This window comes from Canariomyces notabilis, assembly GCF_033297395.1.
Source record: "Canariomyces notabilis strain CBS 508.74 unplaced genomic scaffold N656scaffold_6, whole genome shotgun sequence".
NCBI lineage: Eukaryota > Fungi > Ascomycota > Sordariomycetes > Sordariales > Chaetomiaceae > Canariomyces > Canariomyces notabilis.
The window spans coordinates 1,094,085-1,121,987 of record NW_027041828.1 but is presented as its reverse complement, the minus strand read 5'-3'; the positions used below and the strand labels follow the sequence as shown (position 1 = coordinate 1,121,987).

The following is a 27,903-nucleotide window of genomic DNA, read 5'->3' as shown; positions in this document are numbered from 1 at the left end:
CATAAGGCAGTCCGGAGGAACAACTCCTTGGGCGCCCCATTGAGACCCATCGTTCAGGATCCCCTCTGTCAACCAAGATCAGTATGCTGAAGTGTACAAAGTAGGTTGACGAAACAAATTCCCATGCAAGGTGCTGGGTTGGTAGTTGGTATGAGTGAAGCTGCGGCAGGCCACTTCAGTGGGGTAACCGGCGGGGGCCGTTCACCGTTCACGGCGTGCCCGAGATCCTGATCCCTCCCTCGTGCCGCCATCCCACATCCCGGCATCCGGGTCGCCCAGAAACGCCGCATTCAGCTGAGGAATCCTGTCTTCTCAACAATCATTGGGTACCCGGGCGCCTTGAAAGAATCCTTGAACGCGCTAGAACCCTCAACAGAACGCTCTAGCGCCATCGTCATCGTCCTCGTAGGAGGGGCGGAGGTCGAGCAAGGGAGGTTGAGTCGGTCGCCGACTCACCGGGCGCAGCTGAAAATGGACCCTTGCTCCACTAGTAAAGTAAACCTCCATTCCCTCGTTCGTTCCATATCTCCAGATCTCCATATTTCAACGGCGCGAATTGACGTGTCTGTCTCCCCCAAGTCCCGGGACGGCCGACATTTCCAAGAAAGATTCCCGCCAAAATTCACTGGGTGTGTGTGTTCCAAGTCCGGGCAAGTAGGTGTGTAACCCAGGCAGTTCCCGTCGAATTCCTTGTTGTATCAATCTTCCCGAATCCCATTCTCTTGTTATCGTCCCGCCCGCTCCGTACGTAGCTTACGACATCTGATCGGCACGTGCATGTACCCGAACGTACTGATGTGGTAGCGGCAGGACGGCAAGGCGACCGATCTTCCTCTGAAGCAGAGGCAACCCCCCCCCCCCCCCCCTGCACCGTCCACGCATCCACCTTGTGGGCAGGCAGGCACCTGTCTCCATCTGTTACCAGCAGTGGTCCTGCGCTCGCCGGATACCTAACCGCTGCGTTATCCTCGACCCGCCATTCGCTTTCGGCTACCCGACCCTTTCTGATTCGAGATTTCTACATACAACCATCCCGACGTCTGGCCTGTCGCAATTCGCCCTCGAGGCTCAAGGTTCTTACTTACAGCGAGCCTTGAATGGGGGGAGGAACTGCCGGCGCAGCCGACAGTCAGGCTGCTGCTACTTCGGCGGCTGCGATGGCGGCTGCGATGGCGGCTGCCGACCCAGCGGCCCCGCTTGCGCCTGCGCTACAAGTCATTGTTTTGGTGAGTTGGTCGCATCATGTTCATTTTAACGCCGTCAGTGTTTAAACACCTTTGCAAGATGGGAAAGAAAAAGAAGAAGATATAACGTTGTATATTCTCAAATTTCATCCCTTACTATTCCTTCGAGTTTTTTCTTTCCCTCTTCCTGTCTCCACGTCGAAGCGCCAAGTAGTCGCGGCGGTTATACCCTGCTTGCAAGCGACAGGCGGCCGTCGGCATGCGGGTTCCGGCATCAATGTCGCCGGTGACTCCGGCCAAGTGGGCCTCACCCGGGTGCGCTTACCGAGCTTTCCCTTTTCAATCATCTTTTATTTCTTTTTTTTCTTCACGAGGCACACACATGCAGACGGAACCAGCATGGAAGCTTTCGGTTTCTGGCCAGGCCGCGCCGTCCACGCTCGGCCTTTGTTATTCTTCATGGCGCACGCTACGGGCCGAAATGGCGTGTTGACACAAAGAGTCTCTTTGTCACCGCTAGCGTCACCGAGGTGTCGAAGGCGTCTGATAGTCTCAGATTCGGGTCAGTTGACTTCGCATCGACCGATCGCGCTTCTCGCCAATCTGACAAAACTCGATCCAAAGACTACTCGCCTTGGCTAGGCACTACAGCCAGTTCAAAGTTGGCGTGATATAGGCTGTCCAAGTGGACAACTAGAACGCATATTTTCGTACAGCCTCTGGTGCTGGGTCTGTGCCATCGACTAACAAGTCCGCAGGGTTCCGGCGGAGGCCCCTTGGAGAACAACGTCACTGCATTCCTCGTGCGTTCGCTCGCATCAGGCTGGACTAAGGGCTCCGTCGTTGCGGTCGATGCCGGTGTCCATCTAAGTGCCATCGTAAAGATTCTAGAGAAAACACAACCGCAGCAACTCGGCGAGGCTGATGGCCCCTCACTTCCACATGTCCTCACCACTGGCCCCTTTGCGGGGCTCGAGGTCTGCAACGCCAGCGCAGAGGCAAACGCTGCCCACATTCACAGGGACCTTATAGACGGGTACCTGATTACCCACCCACACCTGGACCATATTGCCGGCTTCGTGATCAACACAGCAGGCTTGCCAGGCGCCCGCCCCAAGAAGCTTGCCGGACTTCCGACCACCGTCAATGCGTTCAAGAACCACATCTTCAACAACATTATATGGCCAAATCTGAGCGACGAAAACAATGGCGCCGGCCTGGTGACATACATGCGTCTAGTTGAAGGTGGCTCCCCCGCCCTCGGCAAGGGCGAGGGAAAAGGCTATCTCGAAGTCTGTGACGGCCTGGCTGTGAAGGTCTGGAGCGTCAGCCATGGACACTGCATCGAGAGACACAGCCACCGCGGTAGCAGCGGCAGCGTTCGCCACGGCAGTTTTGATGCCTCCTCCGCGGGCATAGGCGGGGACCCCCGGGCCATACTCACTCCAGCCCGAGGCGTGTCACATCACCACTCGATGCCGCCCAACCTCGGCGCCTTTCTCCAGGATCGCATGCAGGGTGGCCAAGGCGGCATATTGTCGGGAGGCCAAACAAGCAGGCGGGGCAGCGGCTTCTCAGGCGTACAAGCTCCCGACGAGTCAGTCTGCGTGTACGACAGCTCGGCATACTTCATCCGGGACGTGACCACAGGGCGCGAGATTCTCATCTTTGGCGACGTGGAGCCGGACAGCGTCAGTCTATCCCCGCGCAACCGGCAAGTCTGGCAGGAGGCAGGGCCCAAGATCGCAGCCGGAAAACTTGTCGCCATCTTTATCGAGTGCAGCTATGACGACTCGCAGTGTGTCGACCGCCTGTTTGGCCATCTAACTCCACGATATATCATCGAAGAGCTGACCGCCCTAGCGGAGGAGGTAGTCGCTGCGCGGCAGGTCACGGCGGAGCAGACGGAAAAGCCCAGTGCCGCCGCCGCCGCCGCCGCCGCCGCCGGCGACAACAAGAAGCGCAAGCGAGCAGACACGGGCGACGACAACAACAACGGGGGACTTGCCCTGCCCAAGCGCAGACCAACCCCCCAGCCAAGGGAGCGTGAGCCCCGCGGCCGCAGATCCGACGACCACCCCATCTCACCCAAATCGCTACACCCCAAACAGCGCGTCAGCTCCAGCTCCAGCTCCCACGGCCGCGACACCACCACCACCACCACCACCACCACCGCCCTCAGCCAAAGCCAAAGCCACAGCCACAGCACCAGCCCCCCGACCTCCGTCCCCATGCCTATGCCACTGCCCATCTACCCTCCGCCCAGCGGCTCTCCTTCTGGCTCTAACCCGCCAACCTCAATAGCAGAGTCAGACCCGCAGCAGCACCCGGAAGAAGGAGAAGAAAGCGGCCGTGGTCTGTCTCTGTCCCAGTCACAACACGACGATGACATGATGACCAGCCCCACAACCCCGCTTAGTACTAACCTGAGCTCCTTCACCCACCCCAACCCGCCGCTTGTCTCGTCCTTGCATAACGCGCTTGAGGGGCTTAAAGTGGTGATCATACATGTCAAGGAGAAGTTGGATGGTGGTGGGACGCCGCCTGCGGGAGAGGTTATTTTTGAGGAGTTGGGAAGGCATGAGAAGGAGGGGGTTGGGTTGGGGTGTGAGTTTGTGTTGAGTCGAGCGGGGGAGGATTTTATTTTGTGATGGTTTGGTTTGGTTTGGTTTTGGACTAGTTTCTGTTGGGTGTATTACTAGTATATGGGTGTTTGTTTGGGCAAGGTGTTTCAGCAGGATCAGGTGTAGGCGGGCTTTGCGTTGGAGTGTTTGGCTTCCCGGTATAGGAGGCTATCTTGGGCTGGCTGTTATGGGATCTGGGTTTGTGGTGGCATCCCACTTGGCCGTCAGGGGGTTTCACGGGGCGTAATGTGCAGCGATGTTTGCGCCGATCTGGTTGGTTTGGATGCTGTTGGGTTGGGTAAGGGACTCGGTTGTATCTGGGTTAGAGGCAGGGCATCCAGGCCCCTGAGCAGGGTGTTTGTGTGTGGTCATTTCATGGGAAGGCCGGGATGCTATGTATGCATTGTACGATATTGATGACCGAGAACAATTTTGATAGGCCTGGTTGGTACATTTGCTCTAAGCTGATCATGAAGAGATATCTTTTTGCAGTATCATATGCACAAGGTGGAGGGCCAAACTCAGGTTTGACAAGTCTGTAAACCATTCCTATGCTGGTCTATTTCTTCCGTTCTTCATCTATCTATCTCGTGATACTCATGGATTAGTTGCAAAACCACTCGAGAAACTGACTTAGTTAGCTGGGTGTTTGCTCTTCAATTTGCTGGCGCCCTCCATGCCGCCGAGGTCCTTCTCAAAGTCCGGCCTGGGGAGCTCAAACCCCTCCGTCACCCTACCGTACGTAATACCCCCCAGCCTGCTTATCGGCCGGAGCACCTAAACACACACAGGAAGTCAGCGCCTTTAACACCCCCTTTGTTGCGGCACCGAGTGAAGGGGAAAAGAAACTCACCTTCGGATCGATAATACTCCCCTCCTCATTAACCGCATCCTCCCTCGCCCAGAACCTCGTCCCCTCAATAATAGCCAGCGTAGCCGTAACCTTACCCTTCTCAACCCGACTCTCAAACTCGCGCAGACTCTCCAGCTTGCCCTCGATGGCAAAAACCGCCTCCTTAACCCTCGCAATACCCGGCACAGTCTGGCAATCATAAACCGGCGTCAACCCGCTGACATCCCACTCACTAACACCATAAGGCGCGTTAACACTGGTGCTGTTGGCGGCCTCGACGAAGGACTCGGAGACGATGTTGATGACACACTCCCCGCGCTCGTGCAGGTTGCGCAGGGAATCTTTTGTCCCCCGCGCGGAATCGGTCAGCGCCGAGGCGAACCCCACGGTGAACAGCGGCGGGTCGTGGCCGATTACTTGGAAGTAGCTGAAGGGGGCTAAGTTGGTTGTCTGGCCGTCGGCAGAGCGTGTTGAAAGGAAGGCGATCGGCCGTGGGACGATGGCCGAGATGAGGAGTTTGTAGTTTAGCCCGGCTGGGCGGCCGGGGGCGTACGGGTCAATTGCTCGGTGGGATTTTTCGTTCTCTTGGTCTTTCGTCCCTGGTTGTGTTTCTGATGATGAGGAGAGTGAGTTGGCGCCTGAGCCAAAGGTCCAGTTGGGATCGGGCGTTTGGGTGTAGTTGAAGGTTTTGCTGCTGTCAAAGGGCGGCCGGGAAGCTTCGACTTTCTTGAAGTCGGGGTGGGGGTTGCGCTGGATCTGCTGCTCCCACTTGGCCGTCTTGTCGGCTGCCATGTTGAAGGGTTTCTTTTCTTGACTGCTGGCTTGCCTGGTTGCTGTTGTTGTTGAGAGCCTACGAGACTGGAATTCCGGGGTTGTAAATACTGCAGCTGCAAGGGACTGGTGGTGATGGCGGGGGAGGGGTATAAGATAGCGCTTGCCGTCGGATAACGGATTGCGGAACAAATGCCGGCATTGAGTAAGCGTTTGCATCGGATGCCACCTCAGCAGCATGAGACCGGGAAAGAAACGATAGAATCCAGCGTTCCAATTGCCTTCAATGATCAATTGAAAATGATCAGCTAGAATCAGCTCCCCTAACCTAAGTTGCGAGCTTGGTCAGAGATGATGTACAATGCACGGTACTTGTACAGTTCATCCCACCGCTTGATGACGCAGATCTGGCTCGACTCCCGCTCGTGCAGATCTCGGCATCTTCTCCGGCATTCAATCCCATCAAATCATGATGCGGGACAACAGGTACATCAACCCCTTTCTTGGCATAAACCGGACACCTGACGTCCAAAGGATTCCTTCACCAAGCACCAGCCGTTAATCATGACCTGAGCGCTCCTTCGAGTTTTCAACAGCCCTTCGTGTGCGCCGGCTGTAGACTGCGTCACGATAGGCTCGTCAAATCGCCCGCTGATACCTTATCCATTGGAATGGCAAGAACAGGGCACACTTGGTCGCGTAAATGCGAAATGACCTCCGACCCCTATATAAAGCCCAAATGAATTGAGCCGGCAGAGAACCCTCGTTCTGGTAATGGCCCACGACTGGTACTGAGACCTAGTCTCATAGGACGACGGACCAAAACGAAGGTGCGCTCTCACGGCCCTGGTTCTGTAGTATTTCGTTGCGCGCGGTCCACCAGTGAGATATCGTGCTCGCGGGTATCTTGAAGAAGTCGCTTGCTTCCTGGAAGGTAACGTCGCGGTATGTGAGCGAATCCACCGTCACATCGGCGCCGCTTCGACGGCGAGATATCTGCGTTCGGGTCCGGAGCATCTTGTGGTTGGTTAAGAAGGTGAGAACCTGGATCTTTTCCTCCTTCGAATAGGTTCTTTGTATTCGTGTCACTGGCTTGGTAACCGGGATCCGTTCGCTCAACGGTTTGGGCTTCGGCCCAGGCTTTTTCTTGATTCGATCGGTCACGGGTTTAGGCTTCGGCCCGGGCTTGTTCCTGACTGGTGCTGACTGGGTGGTTGGCAATGGCTTCGTCCCAAAGTGTCCAGCCGTAAGAGGCGATGGTTGAACATTTGGCGATGGTTGCTCCAGCGGCGGGCTCGGGTCCAGGCGAACCGGGACGCAGTCCAGGCGGACCAGCTGCGTCCCGGCCGCGGCAGGGCACGACGATACTGTAGCACTGACTGAGGAAGCATCATTAGCCGAACCCCATAGAGATCGCGTTTCGCAAAGCTGTTTATGTCTTACCCATACGACGCGACAACGCGTGGGATCTCACGAGGGTACCTCGGGCACACAAAGGCTGTGGCTGGTGCCGCTGGTCGTGTTCATTCAAGTTGCAGGACAAAGATTCATAAGATGAAGTGGAGTGGGTTGTGTTTATGTTCCCCTTGAATTAAAATTGGCCTGTTCTTGGCAGAACACGCATCAGACCAAAGAAAGAATCGTAACGGTCCCCGAACAAGAGGAACATCTTGTGGAGGACGCTACGAGCGCGACTAATCCATGTCCGTAATATTCCACCCGATTCAACGTTTATTTGGCCGATGTCAGCCTTTCTAGCCACACTGGCCAACAACCTGTGATCTTCCCCGGAATGCGTCGTCGTCGCGTCCCCATTTGAGAGTGACCCTTTTCACCAGTACAAAGCGGTTACATCAAAGTCGTTCTGTGTTGAAGAATTCGATCGAGAACGCGCCCTGGGAAATCTTGGTGGATCGCCAAGAAATGACCGGGACCCACAAGCAATTTCCCGCTTTGGAGATCCCCCTCCGTACGGAGGTACCTTTTGTACTGTACTCCGTACACACCAGTAGATGCGGATAAGCAACTTCCTAAACTTCAACTTTCAAACATGATACAAGAACAGCCACAAATAACAGAAGGAAAGAACGGTGCCTGGTATGGTAGTCTCTTTGCTATCACTCCGTCTGGTGCCATCTTCTTATCCTAATATCTCTTCTCGTTCTGTCTCATCATGCACCGTGACTTCTTTATATGTATTCGATGTCGAGGACTCGAGACCGCTCTTTACCCGCCGCCGAATAACCAAGCTCGATTTCATTACGCATCCGTCTATAGCAGGTGCATGGGTTTCTCCGTTGAGACCTCTCTAACATTTTAGGTAATGCTTCTACGCTTACCATATCTATACTAGTAGTCGGGCGATTCTACCCGTTGCTGGTAGCTAGGTAGGTCTCAACGTTAAGGTAACTTCCGTCTCCCCGGAATGGGTGTCTCAACGTCTTAGGTCATAGTAGAGTGCGGAGAGCCCGGCCTGGGCCCTGCTTTCACATCAATTCCGAGAAGGATTGTAGCTTCGCGTGGAATTCTACCGAAGACCGAGAGACTCGCCCTTAGCTGGAGGACAACAGCTACACAGGGCAGTTACAAGCTTCATTTTCTCCTCGTTTGCGGAGAAACCAAATGAGGAGAAATGGACTTTGACGTTGTCCCCTCCAATGACTTCTGACATTATTCGTGCGCCCGACCAGACCCTGGGAGAACCGAAGAATCCTGCTTTAGCCTAATAATTGAACCGGGCTCTGTCGACAAAGCGATGGGAGGAATCTACCCGGTATGTCCTAGCAGGTTATACTTACCTAGGTAGTCACAGACATCATCCATCGTATACTACCCACGGCACATAACTCGTGTGCCTTGGTAAGAGGTGGACGTTTCTTGTTTAGATCTGGTATTCTACAGGTCTAAGATATGCTGTTACGACATCTCGTCCAGGGTTGCCTGCCCGTTTTAGTCACCTCAGCCTGTGTTCCGGGTCACGGCGATAGCCTTACAGCTTCTCTTGACTACGGCACCTTTCAAGGCGCATACAGCAGCCAGTACAACATCTCATATTGGCAGAAGATCCCCTTTGCCGCGCCGCCTATAGGTGACAGGAGATTTCGAGCGCCACAGCCGCCAACACGCGTCTCTGGAGTTTACAACTCGACTCGGGCCTTCTCTGCCTGTCCCTCCAGAAGCACAGGCTCCGAGGACTGCCTCTACTTGGGACTCTACTCTCGACCATGGAGACGAGGCCAGCCGCTTAAGCCCGTTGTGGTATTTTTCCACGGCGGCGGCTTCGTGTACGGCACCGCTTCCCAGGCTCTTAACATTTCAGCGTCGGCACCCCAACTATTTCCTGTCTTAAACGTCTCAGAATCGACCGACATCCTGTTTGTCCACCCGAATTACAGAATCAACGTTTTTGGCTTCCTTCCCGGAAAAGAGGTTGCCGCAGATCCCGAATCAGACCTCAACGTCGGACTGCTGGACCAGGAAGCCGCGCTGAAATGGGTGCGCAAGCACATTTCCCACTTCGGCGGTGACCCAAACGCTATCACCATATGGGGCCAGTCAGCAGGAGCCGGTTCTGTCGTGGCACAGACGGTTGCCGCCGGTCGCAGACGCGAAGTGCTGTTCAAGCGTGCCCTGATCTCCAGCCCATACTGGCCCAAGACATACAAGTACGACAGCCCGGAGGCACAGGAGCTGTACGATAGATTGCTGAACCTCACGGGATGCGCTGGAAACCCCAACGGGTTACAGTGTCTCAAATCACTTCCCCTGGAAAGTCTTGAAGCCGCCAACACCATCCTTGTCAACAGCGGGCTCTACGGTCCTTCGCAGTATACCTGGGCACCAGTCATTGATGGAACCTTTCTCTCAAAACCGCTGTCAAAAGTCACTCCAGCGGACGTCAAGATTGAGACCGCCTTTGGCATGTACAACACCCGTGAGGGCGACTACTTCATGCCTCCTGGCTTGAGAGAGGCTACACGTTCCGGCACTCCCCCGTTCAACAGCAGCGAAGCATCCTTCGATGAATGGCTAAAGGGTTATCTACCCAAGTTGGGAAATGACGGCTTGAAAGCTGTCAAGCGTCTGTATCCAGCCGAGGGAACCACCGAGACGCTGCAATACAACGACACGTTCACCCGAGCTAGCATGATCTACAGGGACAGTGTGTTGGCTTGTCCCAACCTGTGGACGGTCAACCTCGTGGCCAACGGGGCCAAGAGGGATGATAAGGATCATCGTGGATGGATCGGGGAGTACAGCATCTCACCAGCCAACCATGCCTCCGATGTAGATTGGGTATGTGACCCCTGAGTCCCAATCCCTTATCATGTCTGCCTGCCCTTTTTTTTTTCCGGACATTAACATGAATCAGTGGTATCTTCCCAACCAGAAACAGCCATCCGATCCGCTTCATTACCGCGGTTTCACCGGCGCCATCGCCTCGTTCCTCATGCGCGGTGACCCGAATGCTCTCAAGCTGATGAGCGACTCAGTACCGAGTGTCCCGTTTGTGGGGTCGGGGCGCGAGTTTGTAGTCACCCCTGATTCATTTGATCAGACGGAGTATGAACGGTTGAAAGAGCGTTGTGAGTTCTGGAAGTCTATGGCACCCAAGGTGCCGATATAACGTCTTAGTACGTGTATGTCGATGAGGATGTCTCTATCAAGCAGCAACATAATGACCACTGCAGGGGTCTATACTAGGCACCTGAACACCACATAGACAGCTTGAAGATACATGGACATAAGTTTGAAAGTCCCCGTGGATTCTTTTGGTAGTATAAGTCCATGTCGGAGGTACCTGCTAGGTTGGGGCGGAAGAAATGGTCCCGTGTATACTGATTTCCGTCCCTTCGTGAAGCGCAACACTCCAATCCTCTGCCGGCCCCCGGGTATATTAATCACGTAACCCCCGCGATTACCATGCCTTCGAATAGCCCGATGGCTTGGCTCTCCTACCTGAACCTTTACGGCCACAAACGGCTATTTTATCTTGCTATTTGTCCAGGATTCTGAGTGCTATAGTATCACAGGCACTATAAGGGGGTTCGCCCCGGGAATGGCTTTGCGCCGCGTCCACCTCCGATCTTCACCCCTTTTCCATCATTAATTCCAACCTATAAGCCAGCCAAACCACTATGAAGCCTCTCACCACTCATCTCGCAGCCAGCCTGCTGCTAGTAGCAGCGCACGGCTTCCTCCCCTACCATCCCGCCCTCGCCAAACACATCATGATCCCCGCCACCAGCTTCACCTCCCAATCCGCCTTCGCCACCGACTGGAACCACAACTACCCCTGGGGCACCGACCACAACGGCGCAGCCCGAATGACACCATCTCAAGTCCGCCTCGACCCGTCCTCGGGCACACTAACCCTCACCGCACGACGCGTCAGCGGCGAAAAACCCGCTTCGCACGGCGGCAAACAGATCCCCATCCGCTACCTCTCCGGCGCTGTCCACGCAAAGGAGCATTTCAACGTATCCCGTGGAGGCGGGTACGATTTCTCGGCCGAGTTCAAGGCTACCACGACCCGGGGCACCTGGCCGGCGTTTTGGTTGACGGGGGTTAAGGGCTGGCCGCCCGAGATCGACATGGCCGAGTGGAAAGGGTCGGGCAAGATCTCGTTTAATACGTTCAATACGTCCTCGCAGGTGCGGGCGAGGGATGTGGAGTATCCGAATCCGGGCGAGTTTCATGCTATCCGGTGTGAGGTAAGGGATGCGGGGAATGGAAGGGATGTGAGTGTGAGGTTTTTTATGGACGGGAGGCTTGTTGAGACGCAGTATGGGAGGGGGTTCGTGGGGCAGGCTATGTATTTGTGAGTTCGCCTCTCTCTGGTATTGTTCCTTGGACGGGTATTCATCCTGGGAGGACATCTGGCTCCATCCGTGGGGGGTTGATCCGGGTCTTCAGGTCTGACTGAACTTGGGCTGGCGCAGGATTATCAATCTCCAGATGGAGGGCTCTTCGGGCTCACCTGGACCGAATGAGGGTAAATTACGCGGCAGTCGTCCACATCCCTTACTGTATGGAGGGGGCTCAAGTTGACCACTAACCATTCTTCCCGTTGCATATAGACACGTTGTTCCAGGTCCGGAACTTGGAAGTTTGGAGTTATAATTCATGACGGAGGTCAGGCACTACTAGGAGGTAAGGTACCTACCTACTGCGGCATTCGATCTGACTAGAAGTAAAGTAGGTTAGGTACCTACATTGATAGGTACTTAATGTATTGTGTATTGTCTTTAGACTCATCCCTCGGAGGCTCGTCCCCTAACCTAAGGCTACCTTGCCTAAGGCCTGAGTTTTGTTTCCTCGGTTCCGGGCACGGCTCGCCCGGCTTGCTTTGAAATTGCCAGACCGTAGACGAGTTGCCGGCAGCACCGAGATTTGATTTTATAGGAATTACTCCGGGGGCGCTAGCACTTGGATATTGGGGTACGACTCGGTCCTTCGACTCCTTCCAGACCATGCAGGTCAGAGTTCGTTGGTACCTACCCCCTTTATTTATCTAAGGCACATATTGACAGCACAAAGCGCATATACCATAACGTCCACCGTCCACAGTACAATACCTCCATAGATACCGCGCCTAAGTACTATTAGGTAAGGTACCTAGGTACATCTTCCTTTTCCTTCTCCTATCTTGACTTTATGCCTGTACGTACTCAAAGAGTCAGCTCAGTTCAGGTTCCTCAAGAAAAGACGACACACAGGTTCGACAGGCAATGGCACATCCGAGTCAACAGCAATAGCAACGGTGATAGCGACGGCGATGGCGACTGTTTGAAATTTGAAACCGAAACCCGAAACCCGTTGCTTGGTTGGGGGCCAGATAGCCCATTTCAGCTCATGCTCCCATGTGCAGGCACAACCTGGACTGGCATGCGACCCCTTGCACTACTTGCAGGCTTGGGCGATGCGGCCGACTGCCAATGAGGAACTCACAATTGTTAGATACAATGCGCCCCTTCTTTCAAGTTAAAAAGGGGCTGTTTTTTAACGCTCCAATAATGGACGACAATCAATTCGAGGTTGGTTGGCGAAGCACGCAGAGCATAGAGAGCCTCCGGTGTTTATGCAGTTGCTGCCGTGGGCAAGATTGATGCCGTTTTCAACACCTTACCTTACGAGGGAGAAGCCTACTAGTCCCCACGGACAATATCGCATCTTCTTCTGTTCTCTTGTGTATCGACCGATCAACTGTGGTGAATTCAACTCTGCAGGTCCCGTGCATGGACGGCGCTGACGTGAAGCCGCCGTGAGCGCCACATCAGATCACGGCGTCAGCCCTAGACTCTGTAGGTAAGTAGGCCGACGCCACACCACTCCATCCGCGCAAGGATATGACGGCATGTATACGGAGGTAATGATCCCAAGTAATTATTAAGGTACCTCGGTGACCTGAGAGAAGCACGGTATGACAATGAGGCTTTAATAGGGGTTGTCGTCCGCGCTTCTTTTTCAGTCAAACCGCCTCGGTAGACACAGCGACCCATCGCTTGATGGGCATTCCATCGCAATGGCTTGGTAACGATAGGGAGGACAGGAACTGGCGATGTTGCACGGCCGCGGTTTTTATTCAAGGGCGAGCGCCCCAAGCCCAGCCCAGGTTTCCAGGTCGGCAGATCGTCCAATCGCATCTCCCGTCACTGCCGTTCTCAGCCCTTCGTCCTCCCCTGGCAGTCTGAAGTCCGGGGCCGAGCACCACACCTCGCACCAGATGATGACCCGTGTTTTAACGTTAGGAAGGTTCCATCTCCTGTCATCCATCCGGCCTGGCTGACAAGCTCTTTGCTCTGCACCTTCCGTTGCGTGTATCTTAGCAAATTCATTTCCCTCCTTTCTTGCTGGATTGATTATCTCATCAATAGATATCTCCGTGAGACAGATTCCCAGCTGGCTCGGTCGCACGGTGATGGCCATAACGAAACTGTCGACAACAAACGCCCGTGGCGCTGCGGAACAACTGTGGCCGAGCCTCGCTTATCGTGCCTTCCACTTCTCACTAACGTGAACGGTTCCAAATTTGCTCACCGGCGACGCCATTGCCGAAGCAAGCGCAAGCGCAAGCCACTTGCACTGTCCATTAAAGAAAACGCCAATTCTGTTGTGAGTTTATCTCGAACTCTCGACAACAATCCGAGTCACGTTCCGATCGGACTGTGGGGACCCCGCCCTACCGTCTTGGTGTGGTTCGCCTGGGCGACCAACGCAAAGTTTTCTGTCCACTCGGGTCGCCAAATCGCAGGTCGAGTCCACTTGGCAAATCTCTAGTTTAGTGAGCGCTATTCCGTTTACGCCCACGTTACACAGTAACTAGTGGCTGGCCTTTAGCCGCTACCATCCTGCCGTTTGCCCACGCCGTGGCCGACCGTGGTTCCTGGCTGACTCGACCGTCGCTTGTCCTACCCTTGCAGAGTCTAGAGCCGACAATGCTAGTTCATCTAACGGGAGCGCCGTCGTCCTTCTAAACTTTCCGCTCGACGACCTCGCTGGTTTCGAGATACCTCCAGCTCCTGCGACTGTGTAACTGTATTTCAGCGACCCCTTTCTCCTGCTGCCGAATCAACGCAACCCTGGACAGCGAGCCGGCCTGCTATCATCAGCGCTCAGGCATCGAGCCTGGCGTGCCCCTTAGCAGACCACCAGGCTCGCAGCACAGCGGCTTTGCCGTTAGTAATTCGTACATCCGACACCGTGGATTCCCAGGAGCCCTCGGCCCGGGGAGACAATTTCAGCCCCGGTGCCAAAGCCGCCTTGGGCATCGGCATCGCCCTCGGCTGCGTCGCCATCGGTGCCATGGCGGCCTTTTTGTATTTCAGGCGCCGACAACGGGGGCAAGGTGGTGAGCTGAGATGGGGCGTTTTCAGTCGTGATGGCCGTCGTGGGAGGAAAGGCCCTGAAAAGAGGAATGGAACTTCGGTCACATCGGGGCGGTCCGATGAGCCGCTCTGTCCTATACAGCCGGTATTCGACGGCTATCCGGGTTCGATGGGCTATGATGACGTCCGGTCGCTCCAGTCAACCTTAAATCTGCATTCGCCTGGCGAGTCACCGACTATATCGCACAACGGAGGCTTCTGGACAAGTGAACGCAGCATCGAACGGGAAGAACTCACAGCTGCCCGTCTTAAGTCCCAGCTTCAGACATCCACGCCGGCTATCATATCTTACGGGCCCAACCCCGTCACACCCACCCCGAAGACTCAGTTACACTCTTCTCCACCCGATGCGGACCCCCCGCTACCGAAAAAGCCCGCCGTGCCGATCGTCGTATCGTACGGACCCAACAAGGTGACTCCCACACCGCTGGTAAAATCACCAACAGTGCCGCCGGACGAAGCGATTCTCAACCGAAGGTACATGGAGATGGACGCCATGGACGCCAGCGCGCCCGCTCCCCCTATCACTCACGAGCGCCAGTTCTCATGGGTGCCAGACTCCCCACTCCTCGGCGCCTCCTCGATGGGGCCCCTCCCGCCCTACGCTTCGACTGCCGATTTCGAGGCCATGGAGAAAGGCGCCGTGCGCAAGTTGGCAGAACCTCAAGCCGATGCCGAGCTACCTCCCACAAAAGACGGCTTCTACCACTACACGTCCGACACGGTCGAGTACGAGCTCCCCGGCGCCGCGCCACAGAACGAACCGCAGCTGCCGTTCCGCCCCTACAAGGTACAAGCGCCGGCTGGTCCCTCGGCCAGCTGGCACAGAGAGATTGACGAGCAGAAATTCCTGCTGTCTGATGAGGAGATCATGAAGATGAGGGCTGAGAAGGCAAAGATACGGGCCGCGGCCGCGGCTGAAGCTGCAAGAGCTGGAGCGGATGAGTCGTATGACTTGGGTGAGCCGGTATCCAGGAGGTGACGATTATGACGGGTCGAATATGGCCATTACCTCCTCCGGGACGAAGGCGGGCATTCGCCCCGCGCAAACAAACGTATACACAACGCCATCTAATACAATATATACCGAGATAAGCTTGGCACGGGTTCTGGGCATGGCACTGGGATATAGAATATGGTTGGAAGGAGCATTATACCATCGGCGAGGCGCTTTGGGTTTCACACATTGCTTTTCTTTCAGCGTTAGGGGAAAGGAGTATTGTAGCTTCAGTGTTGCTTGAAGGCGATGTTCTTAGGCCGCTAAACTCATTTTTGGATGTTACCTGCTCAGATACCTAGAGGGCGAGTTTTGTTCTCCGTATGTTGGAGACTGTATTTCTCAAAGTTCCAAGCAAACTTTTCAGGTTCAGAAAGGATTGGGAGGCGCGGTGACGTCGAGATGGTATAATACCATGCAAATCAAGTCAATAAAGTCCGACAAGGGCGTTATCATCACCACATAGTTGTCGTTCACGAGGTTGTGTTCCAAACAGTCTGGAATGCTATATGACTTCTCCAGATCCCTCAGGACCGACCACGCAAACCTTCTGAATCTCGGAATGCAAAATATCTTGGCCAACACTGAGAAGTATTACCTAGCTTATAAGGTGGCCTCGTCTCGAGTACCTCAGCGGTCAATCCATAGGGCGGCGTAACGTCTCGGTGGGAAATCTTGTCCCCTTCAACTCCCCAAAGCCCCTGTTAGACTGATCCACCTCGGCCATCAACCCACCGAAACCCCCTGTTCCAGTATCACACCGCCCGGCAGAAAAAGTCCCAGCACTCAATTGTTCCCAAAACTTTTGCCTGGCAGCTTTCACGGCCAAGCCCCGCCATCACCACCCTTTTACCTGCCTCCCTTACCTTACCTTAGCTTACCTTCTGGGTTGATTGGCGAAAGACAAAGGCACCATAGCCTGATAAACTACAATTCAACTTCCCGGCTGTGTTATCCCTCCGCCACCGCTCCCGCTCCGTTCCCAAAGATGGCGCCGTCGCACAAGCGAAAGGCAGACCTTGACGACGACGACGACGACTTCATCCGCACCATTTCCGACAACGACGCGGACATACCCGATGAGGAAGAAGAGGTCCTGGAGGATATCCCCGCCAACAAGAAGACCAACAACAACAAGAAGAAGACAAAGACCAGCGGTGGAAAGAAAAAGAGCAAACAACAACAACAAGCCTCTGCTAATGAGGACGGGGATTGCGCGGAAGATGATGGCCTCACCGGCATATGGGGACAAAAGGATGAAGACGACGGGGCGATGGACTCGGAGTTTGAGTTTGCCTTGGAGAACGGCGCGGACGGGGTTGTTGATGAGGAGTTTGCCGGGTGGGGGTTTGAGGGCGCTAAGAAAGGGGTGAGTAGTGAGAATCGGAAGGTGGGGGTGGATTTGGATGAGATTATTAGAAGGAGGAGGGAGAGGAAGGAGGGGAAGGGGAAGGGGATGGCCAAAGGGAAGGGAGGGAAAGATGAGGGAGAGGAGGAGGAGGGGGAGGAAGAAGAAGAAGAGGTGGATGGTGATATGGATATTGATCTTGATCTTGAGGATGATCGGGAGGGGCTGTTGGCTGAGGATGGGTTTGGGATGGGGGTTGGGTCGGATGTGGAGGAGGAAGATGGGGATGGGGATGAGGAAATGGTGGATCGGGATGAGGATGAGGATGAGGGTGGGGGTGAGGGAAATGGAGAGGAAGAGGGGGATGATGATGACTCGGTGGCAACACCAGTTGAACATCCTGATGATGTGGAGGAGTCTGAGGACGAAGAGGACGAGGAAGAGGATGCTGAGGAGGCAGCAAAACGGAAGGACTTCTTTGCTGCGCCCGACGAGTTCCAGAAGCCCGGCAAGAAGGGGCAGTTGTCCACTTTCCAGGGCATGTCGCTCTCGCGGCCGATCCTTAGGGGTCTGACCTCGGTTGGGTTCACGAAACCGACGCCTATCCAGGAGAAGACGATCCCCATCGCGCTCATGGGCAAGGATGTGGTTGGTGGTGCCGTCACCGGTTCCGGAAAAACTGCCGCGTTTGTGGTCCCCATCTTGGAGCGTCTTCTCTACAGGCCCAAAAAGGTTCCTACGACAAGAGTTGTCATCCTCACGCCCACGCGTGAACTGGCTATCCAGTGCCATGCCGTGGCTACGAAGCTGGCCAGCCACACAGACATCAAGTTCTGTCTCGCTGTGGGAGGACTCAGTCTGAAGGTTCAGGAGGCGGAGTTGCGTCTGAGGCCGGATGTGGTGATTGCCACTCCTGGTCGCTTCATCGACCACATGCGCAATTCGGCCAGCTTTGCCGTCGAGACGGTCGAGATTTTGGTCCTGGATGAGGCGGACAGGATGCTCGAGGACGGTTTCGCCGATGAGCTGAACGAGATCCTCACGACCCTGCCCAAGTCCCGACAGACAATGCTCTTCTCGGCGACAATGACGTCGTCGGTCGACAAGCTGATTCGTGTTGGGCTCAACAAGCCCGCCAGAATCATGGTCGATTCGCAGAAGAAGACTGCTGGAACCCTGACGCAAGAGTTTGTGCGGCTGCGGCCGGGCCGCGAAGAGAAGCGCATGGGCTACCTGGTGCATATCTGCAAGACGCTGTACACGGAGCGTGTCATCGTCTTCTTCAGGCAAAAGAAGGTTGCGCACCGGACTCGCATCATCTTTGGGCTGCTGGGCATGTCTTGCGCAGAGCTCCACGGAAGCATGAATCAGGCTCAGGTATGGCACTAACCCTTTGTTTATACTGCCATGATGCTAACCATCTACAGCGCATTGCTAGTGTTGAAGCATTCCGCGATGGCAAGGTAAAATATCTACTTGCTACAGATCTTGCTTCTCGCGGTCTGGATATCAAAGGAATTGATACAGTCATCAACTACGAAGCACCCCAGACCCTTGATATATACGTTCACCGTGTGGGTCGTACCGCACGTGCCGGTCGCAGCGGCGTTGCTATCACGCTCGCGGCAGAGCCGGACCGCAAGGTGGTGAAAGCTGCTGTCAAGGCTGGGAAAGCCCAAGGCTCCAAGATCATCAGCCGAGTGATTGAGCCGGCTGAGGCGGACAAATGGCAAGCCCGGGTGGACGAAATGGAGGACGAGATCGAGGAGATTATGCAGGAGGAGAAGGAGGAGAAGCAGCTGGCTCAGATGGAAATGCAAGTGAAGAAGGGCGAGAACCTGATTAAGCATGAAGAGGAGATCCACTCACGGCCGAAACGGACGTGGTTCGAGACAGAAAAGGACAAGAAGAAAGCCAAGGAGGCCGGCCGGGCTGAGCTTAACGGGGTTAGGGAACAGATGAAGAAGAAGGGCGCGGGTAAGCTCAGCAACAAGGACAAGAAGAAGCTCGATTCGAAGGCGGAGCGGAGCGAAGGCAAGTCCTGGAAGAAGGGCCGCGCTGAGAGAAGCGGAAAAGGGGCGGTCCTCAATTTGAAAAAGGTCAGGAAACCGAAGCCAAAAGGGCCGGCAGGGAGGAAAGGGTTCAAGGGGAAAAAGTAAGTCAGTCAGTGATACCAGATAGAATACATGTGTACTTCTACTGTACAATACCGGCTTTGCATCGCATTGGACTATGTTTTCCATTTGCCTTCAACTTTGGCGGTAGGTACAGGGGGCAACTTGAAGCCACTAGGTTGGGCGTGCAGTGGTAAACGCTAGCAGGTGACGTAACCGCTGTTGGCCAGGACTTAGCAACCACCAGAACGGGCTGGCTGACCACGACTTCCAATTCTCATCGTTCATCCAATTTACTAGTAGGAAGAAGGTATTAGGGACTGAGGTTTGTGGTTATCCATTCCCAAGCTCCGCCGTCCCGGATCCATCAGCTGGCTTCATGAACGACCAATACCTATCTACATCAACCTAAGCTAACTGAGAGATAATTCCAGCGGACTCGCCAATACAACCGCCCTTAAGTGATCCTTCCTTGTCCCGTGCCTCAACCAAGCACACACTTGTTGTCCCCCCACACCATCAACCTCCCAAAACTTCGGACCTTTTATCAAGGTTCAAGCCAGCAACAACCACCACCCTGGCGCCCTTCAAACGGCTCCTGCGCTCCTCGCCGCTCCCGCGCCCGCTGCAGCAACACCCGCACCTGCACCCGCACCCGCACCACCGCCCATCCCTCCTGCGCTACCTCTTCCCGCGCACCGTCCGCGACCTGTACCGCGAACGCCTGCTCCGCTTCCGCCTCGAGACCCTCCCGCGCTACAAGCACCGCCTGCAGAGCCGCATCTACCGCTTCATTGTCGAGCGCCAGCGCAAGCGCCGCGAGCAGACCCGCCTGGTCGACCTGGTGCGCTCTCACGGCAGGCGGTTGCTTCTGGGGACAAGTGGGACCGGAAAAGCGGCGCTTGGGAGAGTGGCAAAGGGGAATGCGGGCGTGACTGCGGCCGTGAAGGCGAAGGACTCGTCGTCGTCGTCGACGTTAAGCGTTGCGACAGACCGAGGCGCAGGCGCAGGCGCAAGGAGGAAGATGCAGCGAGGGGAGGAAGAGAGTGCCTACGGCTATGGGGCTACTAGGTATGGGTATGGGTATGGGTACGGCAGCGGTGGGAGTGAGTCCCCGCCTCTGCCCGGTGGCCGAGAGCGGGGCGCCAGACGGAAGAGACTAGCTGCCATGGCGGGCAGCGTGTACCGCGCCGGAGTGGCGGCTGCCACGGAGCTCAAGGAACAGTATAACAACACCCGGACCAGAGGCGCGGTGCTGGACATGTCGGATGCGCAGTTCTCGATCCCCGGCGCGTTCCCGCAGGTGTCTATTGTTACTAAGGGGGAGGAGCAGATGGTGCTCTTCCCGACGTACGCCAAGAGGCATGTCAGGGAGTTTGGGAATCCGGGGAGGTTCCCGCCGGGACAGCACTCGTTCCATGCGGCGAATGCGGCGCAGATGGGGGTTAGTGAGGAACAGTACTGGAAGCAGGAGTGGGCGAGGGTGGAGGACGAGAAGGCGGTGGCGGATGTTGATGTTAGGGGGTGGATATACATGCCTAGCAAGGGCCCGATGACACGGCGGAATCGCATGTTGATTGGGCTTGCGAGGAGGCTTAGCGGCATTCCAACCCCAAACACGCAGCCGGGACCAGAATTCAGTCCGCACGAGGATCATCAAAAGATGAAGGAAGAGCAAAGGATTGCGCGGGAAGCCCGGGAAATAGAACGGCGAGGGCAAGGGGAGGAGGAGGTTGCGGAAAGGGGAGGCTACAGCGAGTTTCCCAGTGGCCCCGAGGCGGCTGCCGGATTCGATCCTGTTGGGAAAACGCATGCTCCCGTCTCACCGCCGCCATCGCCTACGCTGTCCGCGAGGACGCCCACTATGCAGCAGCAATCGGACCTGACGGATGCTGAGCTGGCGGTCGCAAATGCCAATCTCATGGCACGCATAGGGCCGTTCATGACGACGCCTTTGGTGCAGATTCCCGTCACCATGTTCTTTTACAACGACGAGCAATCACGATCGCATACAGTAATGACGGACGACTCGGGCCACTTCATCACCCGCATCGCCCTCGAGTTCGTCCCTACACACGTGCGAGTCCTGGCGAACGAGGATTTATCGGCCACCAAGCCTATAGAGATCATCGAGGACAGGGGTGTCAGCCTGATCAGCGACATTGACGACACGGTCAAGCGCTCAAATATTAGTTTGGGCGCCCGTGAGATCTTCAGAAACACATTTGTCCGTGAGCTGGCAGATTTGACCATCGAGGGAGTCAGGGAATGGTATGGCAGAATGCATGATTTGGGTGTCAAGATCCACTACTGCTCCAACAGCCCATGGCAGTTGTTCCCCGTTTTGGCGACGTTCTTCCACACGGCTGGCCTACCCCATGGCTCGATCCATTTGAAGCAATACAGCGGCATGCTGCAGGGTATTTTCGAGCCGGTGGCGGAAAGGAAGAAGGGCACGTTGGAAGCCATCCTTCGAGACTTCCCGGAGAGGAAGTTTCTTCTCGTTGGCGACAGCGGTGAAGCGGACCTGGAGGTGTACACCGAACTGGTTGTAGCGAACCCCGGGAGAATCTTGGCCGTCTTCATCCGCGATGTCACTACCCCTGATCAGGCGGGCTTTTTCGATTCTTCATTCACCATGGGTACACCACGCAGCAACACGGTGAGCAGCCGGACCAAACCGGAAGATCAGTCAACCCGTGATGAGCCAAAGAGCAAACCGCAGTTGCCTCCTCGTGCACCTGCACCGCCGCCCGCTTCTACAGGACCAATCATGGGGACGTTGATAGACTTTTCAGACGAACCGGCCCAGATCAGTCCCGGAGAGATGCCGGCGAACGAGGTAAAACCGGAAAACCCCGTCCGAAAGGCGCCGCCACCGCGTCCCGCCAAGCCCGCGGCACTGCGAAGCGCCTCATCTGACGCAAGCAGTGGAAGCCAGAAGCAGCGCCCTTCCCCGGCCCTGAATCCTCGGCTCGAAGACCTCTCGATGGCCGACGACAGCCTCCGCCCGCTACAACGGGCACAGACTCAGTCATCCGTTGCTTCTTCCAACAGCGCTAGACCAGCTCCTCCGCCACCGCCGCCGCCCCGTCGCGGAGGTACTCCTCTTCTAGCGCAGCAGCAGCAGCAGTCGAGGGGGGATTCCAACCCCAACCCGGATGTTACCGAGATGGATGCTTCCCTTCCTCCTGCTTCTGGGAGTTCGGGCTCCTTCCCGGTTCAGGCTGCTGCTGCTGCTTCTGCCATGTCGGAGACGGCAGCAGGGGCGGCGTCATATGGACCTGCGGGAACGGCGGCCGTGAACAAGAAGGTGGACTTGTGGCTGCGCCGGCTGGCGAGGGCGCACGAGATCCTGGACGCGCACGGCGTCAAGCTGTATACCTGGCGGCGGGGGGATGAAGTTACTGCTGAGGCGGAGGGGATTGTCAGGGAGGCGTTGGGGAGGATTGAAGTTGATGGTAGGGAAAGGGGGGATAGAAAAGGACTATAAAACTTAGAGGAGACTTGGATGAATTGGGGAGGGGATTTACTGAATGATTCAATGAGAGCGGGTGCATTGTATTTACTAGGGGTTACACCTGTGAAGTGGGCAGGAGCCACTGCATCAATTTCCTGTATTTATTGTGGCTCGGCTGGGCATCTCCCATCTTGAACTCTAAGCCACTCCAACCATAGGAAATACAGCCCATTCTTCCCAGCTTTTCTCACACCCCATTTCTATAGGCCGTGGGGAGACGGCTTAGTGAATTTGCAACCGCAACCTGTTAGCTGTCTCGCTCAGTGGCTGCTTACCTGAGCTATCTCGTCTCTATCTCGTTGTCAGGAAGCCGCGAAGCCGACTAGCGGCTTCAGGAGCAGGAGGACCGCTTGCGACTGCCTTGATCCGGCTTGAACATTGTAGGCACTTGCCCCTACTAAGTGAATGGAAATTTTCAAGCCGGCTGGCTTTCTCCAACCGCTTACCTACTTGAAGAGAGCTGTCGAGAAACTTACAATAGCCGCTTCCCTGTCAACCGCAAACTTTTGGTTCTGAAAATAGGGAGGTGAGTGAGGTGGTAGCTGCAGTGGCCAGACCCTAACCCTCAGACGAGACTTCTTTCCCAAATTTGTTTGATGAAAAAAGTTACAAAGACATCCAATTGCTTGAGAGGCTTGCTTCAACATCTGCAACGTCTCGGACCAACTGAGTCACCGGCCAGACAACAGCACATATGAAGATTGGAGGAGTGAGAAGATAATACGGCAGCGGCTATTGAAGCCGTGGGGAGACCATCTATTTTAGATGCATGCAACTAGAAGAAGTCTCTTGCAGAAGCTGCCAAAGGGCGATTCGATTCGAGTACAGCTTCAGCCTCAGAACTTGTCCGAGAAGTTGCCATCGGCGAAGAACGAGGCGTTCTGGCATGACTCGAATTTTTACGCTCGATCACCGACAAAGAAGAATAAGAAGCTCTCACCACTCGTTCAGGACTGGCTCTCACCACGCGTTCAGGACTGGAAGCCTCCCCAAAGGCCAACCATCCTTTCTTCCACCGTCTTTCCCAACATCATCTCGTGGCGGATCCCGCACACTCTGCACCACCGTCACAGCCTGCGCTTCGTCCTGTTTCCCACGGACAAGACCCTCACCCTCTTCCCAGCGAGCCCTCTCACCTCGCAGCTCTCACCCAGCCTCACTAGGCGCTCGGCCCGGGAAATGCATAGCTACGTCCAGATCGTCAGCACGCCCACGGCAGACACGCCGGGGGCGTGTCTTATGCTGCACTTCGACACCCAGCGCTACCTCTTTGGCTCCATTGCCGAGGGCACCCAGCGCGTCATGGTGCAGCGCAAAATACCGCTCGCCAAGACCCGGGACATCTTTCTGACGGGCAGGATCGACTGGCAGAGCACTGGCGGCCTGCTGGGCATGATCCTCACCATCGCCGACATCAAGGGCTCCAAGGCCGAGGCCGAGAAGTCCCGCCCCAAGGGTAAATCGTCCCCGGATTTCTTTTTGAACGTGCACGGGGGGCGAAACCTGATGCACAACCTGGCCGCGGCTCGCCGCTTCATCCTGCGCAAGGGCCTGCCCCTCCGTCCCAGGGAAGTCCGCCACGATCCCCGGCTCGCCCACGGCAAGACGGAACCTGACTACACGGACGAGAATATCCGGGTGTGGTCCGTCCTGCTGTCCGGGCAGCCTCCAGACGCCGGCTCCGTCTCCGGCCAGCGGTCGCCAAAGAGGCGGAAGCTGAGTCCCTCCTCGGGCAAGAGCACAGATTCGGATGGCAGTGCTGCTGAAGGCGACTCGGATGTTGACCAAAGGGTCAGGGAAGCCATCGTCAAGGACATGTTCGATTCCAACTGGAAACTCGACACTCTGCGCGAGCTAAAGTTGGGGGAAGTCGAGCTGCCCGCCAAGATCTTCGTCAGGAGCGACAAGGGCCATCTTGAACCCTACCAGGGCCCTCTTCCCGGCGAGGAAGGCTGCGACAAAGACCTCAAGGTTCTGGTGCGGCTGCCCTGGCCGGCATCCATGATAGAAGAGCTGCCCCGCGCCCGGCCCTCGGGCGAATCTATGTGCTACGTCGTCAAGTCTCACCCGCGCCGCGGCAAGTTTGACCCCGCCGCCGCCACCGCGCTCGGCGTCGTCAGGACCGACTTCAAGAACCTTACAGCGGGTTTGAGCGTCCCTGGCAAGGATGGCGTCGTCGTCACCCCGGAAATGGTTATGGGTCCTATGATGGCAGGCCGTGGCTTCGCCATTATTGATCTTCCCTCCCCGGAGTTCGTCGATGTGTTCCTCAATCGCCCAGAGTGGACTACCCCGGAGATCATGGATGGCGTCGAAACCATGTACTGGATCCTCCCCGACAAGTCCTATGTCGAGGGCGAGTCTAGGTTACTAGACTTTATGAAGGCGCACGCGTCCATGAAACATGTCTTGCTCGGCCACGACATATCACCCAACACTCTGGCGCTCGAGTCGCCTGCTGCGCAGCTCATCAAGATGCACCGCATCGATCCAGACAGGTTCCCTCTCCCCATTTTCGACAGCACAAAGTTGGACATCGAGGACTCGTTAGCTACCACTGCCGATGTCGGCCGCCCGGGGGCAAGGTTTCAGCTTGCTCCCAAAGTCTCGTACCCAACAGATGCCCTCGTCCCGATCATGGACACGGGAGAGCCGCTCCGGGAGCTGCTCGACACCCCACAAACCCTGGAGCTCGCCGATGCCGCCCGTGCCAAGGTATCCGATCCTTCCTTCCTCGCGCAGGTCGCCGAGTCCCAGAAGGACCTGCCCGTGCCCGACGCCGAGATCATCACGCTCGGCACAGGCTCGGCCTTGCCATCCAAGTACCGCAACGTCTCAGCCACTCTGATTCGGGTTCCGGGCTGGGGCAGCTATCTGCTCGACTGCGGTGAAAACACGCTCGGACAGCTGCGTCGATCGTTCGGCTACAAGGGCGCAGATGAGATCCTGACCGACCTCCGCGCCATCTACATCAGCCACGCGCACGCCGACCACCACCTCGGCACCGTCACCGTCCTGACCCGCTGGCTGCAGCTCGACCGCGCGCGCGATCCCAAATACGGAGAGAAAAAACTCACCGTGATCGCCACGCCCAAATACCACGGCTTCCTCGACGAAGTCGAGTCCATTCAACCCGGCCTGCGCTCTAAACGTATAGCCCGGGTCTCCCTGCGGGGCAACTTAAAGCCCGTCCCCGGCACGCGCGCGCGCGTGGTGCTTCCAGAAGGGATATCCTCCCCCTCTACCCTCGGCCTGCCAGAAATCAGCGCCTGTTTCGTAGAACACTGCTACGAAGCGACCGCAGTAGTCCTCACCTTCCCCGACACGGGCTTCAAAGTAGCCTACTCAGGCGATTGTCGCCCCTCTTTTGATTTATTCACCGAGCTTGGCCGCGGCGCGCACCTACTGTTACATGAATGTACCTTTGACGATGAGTTAAAAGGCGACGCAATTGCGAAGAAACATTCCACTCTCTCCGAGGCGTTGGATGTTGGTCGTCGGATGGCAGCGCGGAGGATTTTGCTCACGCATTTCTCGCAGCGGTATCCGAAATTGCCGGTTATCAATGAGGAGTCGTTGAGGAGGGATAATACGGCTGCGGGTGGGGACGTGGAGGTGTTGTTTGCGTTTGATCATATGCGGGTCAAGTTGGGGGAGTTTAAGCAGGCGAAGGAGTTTATTCCGGCGCTGAGGGAGCTGTTGAGGGAGGAGGAAGAGGGGGAGGGGAAGGTGGAGGATGTGAATACTAGTGCTCCGTGAGGTAAGGTGAGGAAGATGGAGATGAAGATGGGGATCAGGATCTGTGATGTGTGTATGGCTATCTAGGGGTGAGAAGTGTACGAACATTGTGTTTCCGACGGGGTTTGGAGATGTTCGGGGAGGGGCTAGACACATTCTGTATAGACGGGCCTTATACCTATCGGACGGACGGTAGCATACAACGCGTCATTGTGCCTGGGAAGATGATGGAATGGGTAGAAAAATCACAGTGTGTTCAGTAAACAAGGTGTCCCCTTGGCCAATTCTGCTGTATAATACATCATGGTCTATGTTTCTCGCTCTCCAGGTCAAGTTGGTATAACCTTTCCTGATCCACTTTGATAATGTTTAGATTGTTCTAATCCTGTCTCTTTGTCTTCCATTGCACAGAAAACACTATCAGGTATGGTAACTGGGCCAAGCTCACTTGAAGGTTCACATTTTTATCAAGATAGTTTAGTCGTTTCTACAAGTGTGGAAGGGGTAATATGGTTGACATGCTATGTACGGTGCATATGAGATGTCTGCTTTGCTAGCTAGGCAGCAGGTCTGCCTCAACATAAGATGATGGGGAAAGGGGGGCCGAACCAGTCTGTCACAGCGTGGATGGGGCATAGTAAAGGGTCGTCACGAGTCTGACTTACCTTATCGTGAGGCAAGAAACCGTAACCTGGGTTGGTATCATTCTGGGTAGATAGATTTCAGCCAATATCCTCGACCACTGGCGCTGATTCTGCACCTCAGTCAGCTCTCTAATTTATGTTGTTTCCACCGCATCAGGTCGATCGGTCACGGTAAGGGCCCTCACCGTTCACCCACTTCCTGCAAATCTCTTCCCAGGTGGTGACGGCGGACTCGGCAACTGACTCGGCCCGGTTCCGGTTCTGGGTCTGGTTCCGACCCGGATTGCGGCTCTGCCTGTGATGATGCTCACGGTTCTGGGGGTTCTGATCCTGGCCGCGGCTCTGCCTGTTCCGGTGATTCTCGCGGCTAGACCTATGCTGCCGCGGAGGAGTGCGGTCCTCGGGTCTGTAGAAATCTTCCCACCTGGTGAGATTGGTGGACGTGGCAGCATCAGCATCTTCAGACTGTTCGTCCAACCGCTGCAGCTGCCGTGAGCTACGATCAACCCGCGGCACTGGTTCCCGCTGGTGACGATCATCCCGCGGCTCCTCCCGCACCGTATCGAGCGTGTTAACCGACTGGCGCCTGTTACGATTAGCCCGCGGCTCCCGCTCCCGGTCCCCCGGCGTAACTGTGTGAACCGAAACATCTGTCCACTCGGAGGCAACTGCAGACGCAGCAGCCATAGACTGCCGCTGCTGCCGGCCACGACCGTCCCTCCGGTCCATATAAACCGTTGAAGGCGCGGCCATGGCGGCTGCGTTAGCTTGGGTGATGCTGGCGTAGTCGCTCGGCCGTGGCAGGCCTGGGATGACGGAGCTGGCCGGCCGGCGGGTCCGGGTCGACGGGACGTTACTCTGCGAGTAAACGCTTGACGAGACTGAACGGCCAGGTGGGGGGACGCCGTAAGTCTGTTGAGTGGTAGTGGCAGGGTTGGGGCGAGCCCAGTTTGCGCGAGGAGGGATATACTGGCCGTTCTCATCGACATCGACATCGGCATCGTCCTCGTCCTCTTCGGGCGAGACGTCGGCAGAGCAGTGTGAGCCCTCCGACACAGGCGAGGGTGAGCGTAGATCCCAAGGGTCAGGGGGTGAGAATCCGCGGGGCGCTGGGTTTGCGTTGCCGCCAACGGGGAATGATGCCCGCTGGCCCTCACTTACCTGAGGCATTGGCATCCCTTCGCGATGCTCGCTCCTGCCCCTCTGGTCAGCAGCCTTATCC

The 27,903-nt window shown here is 56.1% G+C and overlaps 10 protein-coding genes across 10 annotated transcripts; 7 read left to right on the top strand and 3 right to left on the bottom strand.

Annotated features, from left to right (window-relative positions):
- Positions 1-415: 415 nt before the first annotated feature.
- On the top strand, positions 416-1,264 carry N656DRAFT_589212 (uncharacterized protein). Its single transcript, XM_064810204.1, has 2 exons — positions 416-658; positions 811-1,264. The coding sequence occupies exons 1-2, from the start codon at positions 472-474 to the stop codon at positions 1,095-1,097; spliced, it is 474 nt and encodes a 157-aa protein (XP_064671958.1). The 5' UTR covers positions 416-471; the 3' UTR covers positions 1,098-1,264.
- Positions 933-4,300, top strand: N656DRAFT_777590 (uncharacterized protein). The gene is made up of 2 exons (XM_064814850.1): positions 933-1,226; positions 1,943-4,300. The coding sequence occupies exons 1-2, from the start codon at positions 1,098-1,100 to the stop codon at positions 3,833-3,835; spliced, it is 2,022 nt and encodes a 673-aa protein (XP_064671957.1). The 5' UTR covers positions 933-1,097; the 3' UTR covers positions 3,836-4,300.
- A 141-nt stretch (positions 4,301-4,441) lies between these two features.
- On the bottom strand, positions 4,442-5,453 carry N656DRAFT_767359 (uncharacterized protein; the record flags this gene model as incomplete). The annotated part of the gene is made up of 2 exons (XM_064813551.1): positions 4,442-4,585; positions 4,662-5,453. The coding sequence occupies 2 exons, from the start codon at positions 5,451-5,453 to the stop codon at positions 4,442-4,444; spliced, it is 936 nt and encodes a 311-aa protein (XP_064671956.1).
- Positions 5,454-6,236: 783 nt separating this feature from the next.
- On the bottom strand, positions 6,237-6,968 carry N656DRAFT_843924 (uncharacterized protein; the record flags this gene model as incomplete). Its single annotated transcript, XM_064819113.1, has 2 exons — positions 6,907-6,968; positions 6,237-6,807 (listed from the first exon to the last, which is right to left on the bottom strand). The coding sequence occupies exons 1-2, from the start codon at positions 6,957-6,959 to the stop codon at positions 6,237-6,239; spliced, it is 624 nt and encodes a 207-aa protein (XP_064671955.1). The 5' UTR covers positions 6,960-6,968.
- Positions 6,969-8,342: 1,374 nt separating this feature from the next.
- Positions 8,343-10,059, top strand: N656DRAFT_706305 (carboxylesterase-like protein; the record flags this gene model as incomplete). The annotated part of the gene is made up of 2 exons (XM_064811344.1): positions 8,343-9,728; positions 9,805-10,059. The coding sequence occupies 2 exons, from the start codon at positions 8,343-8,345 to the stop codon at positions 10,057-10,059; spliced, it is 1,641 nt and encodes a 546-aa protein (XP_064671954.1).
- A 511-nt stretch (positions 10,060-10,570) lies between these two features.
- Positions 10,571-11,785, top strand: N656DRAFT_767357 (glycoside hydrolase family 16 protein; the record flags this gene model as incomplete). The annotated part of the gene is made up of 3 exons (XM_064813550.1): positions 10,571-11,253; positions 11,527-11,585; positions 11,685-11,785. 3 exons carry the CDS (start codon positions 10,571-10,573, stop codon positions 11,783-11,785), a joined length of 843 nt encoding a protein of 280 aa, XP_064671953.1.
- A 1,787-nt stretch (positions 11,786-13,572) lies between these two features.
- On the top strand, positions 13,573-15,302 carry N656DRAFT_706314 (uncharacterized protein; the record flags this gene model as incomplete). The annotated part of the gene is made up of 3 exons (XM_064811345.1): positions 13,573-13,661; positions 13,863-13,964; positions 14,045-15,302. Coding segments are annotated over 3 exons (1,449 nt in total), but the record flags the coding sequence as incomplete, so codon positions are not given.
- An 844-nt stretch (positions 15,303-16,146) lies between these two features.
- On the top strand, positions 16,147-22,443 carry N656DRAFT_828127 (uncharacterized protein). The gene is made up of 3 exons (XM_064818523.1): positions 16,147-18,042; positions 18,093-18,820; positions 19,332-22,443. Exons 1-3 carry the CDS (start codon positions 16,306-16,308, stop codon positions 22,270-22,272), a joined length of 5,406 nt encoding a protein of 1,801 aa, XP_064671951.1. The 5' UTR covers positions 16,147-16,305; the 3' UTR covers positions 22,273-22,443.
- Positions 22,444-22,954: 511 nt separating this feature from the next.
- On the top strand, positions 22,955-26,360 carry N656DRAFT_777582 (uncharacterized protein). Its single transcript, XM_064814849.1, has one exon. It carries the CDS (start codon positions 23,065-23,067, stop codon positions 26,056-26,058), a length of 2,994 nt encoding a protein of 997 aa, XP_064671950.1. The 5' UTR covers positions 22,955-23,064; the 3' UTR covers positions 26,059-26,360.
- N656DRAFT_777581 (uncharacterized protein) lies at positions 26,357-27,903 on the bottom strand. Its single transcript, XM_064814848.1, has 3 exons — positions 27,843-27,903; positions 26,867-27,728; positions 26,357-26,791 (listed from the first exon to the last, which is right to left on the bottom strand). Exons 1-3 carry the CDS (start codon positions 27,849-27,851, stop codon positions 26,760-26,762), a joined length of 903 nt encoding a protein of 300 aa, XP_064671949.1. The 5' UTR covers positions 27,852-27,903; the 3' UTR covers positions 26,357-26,759.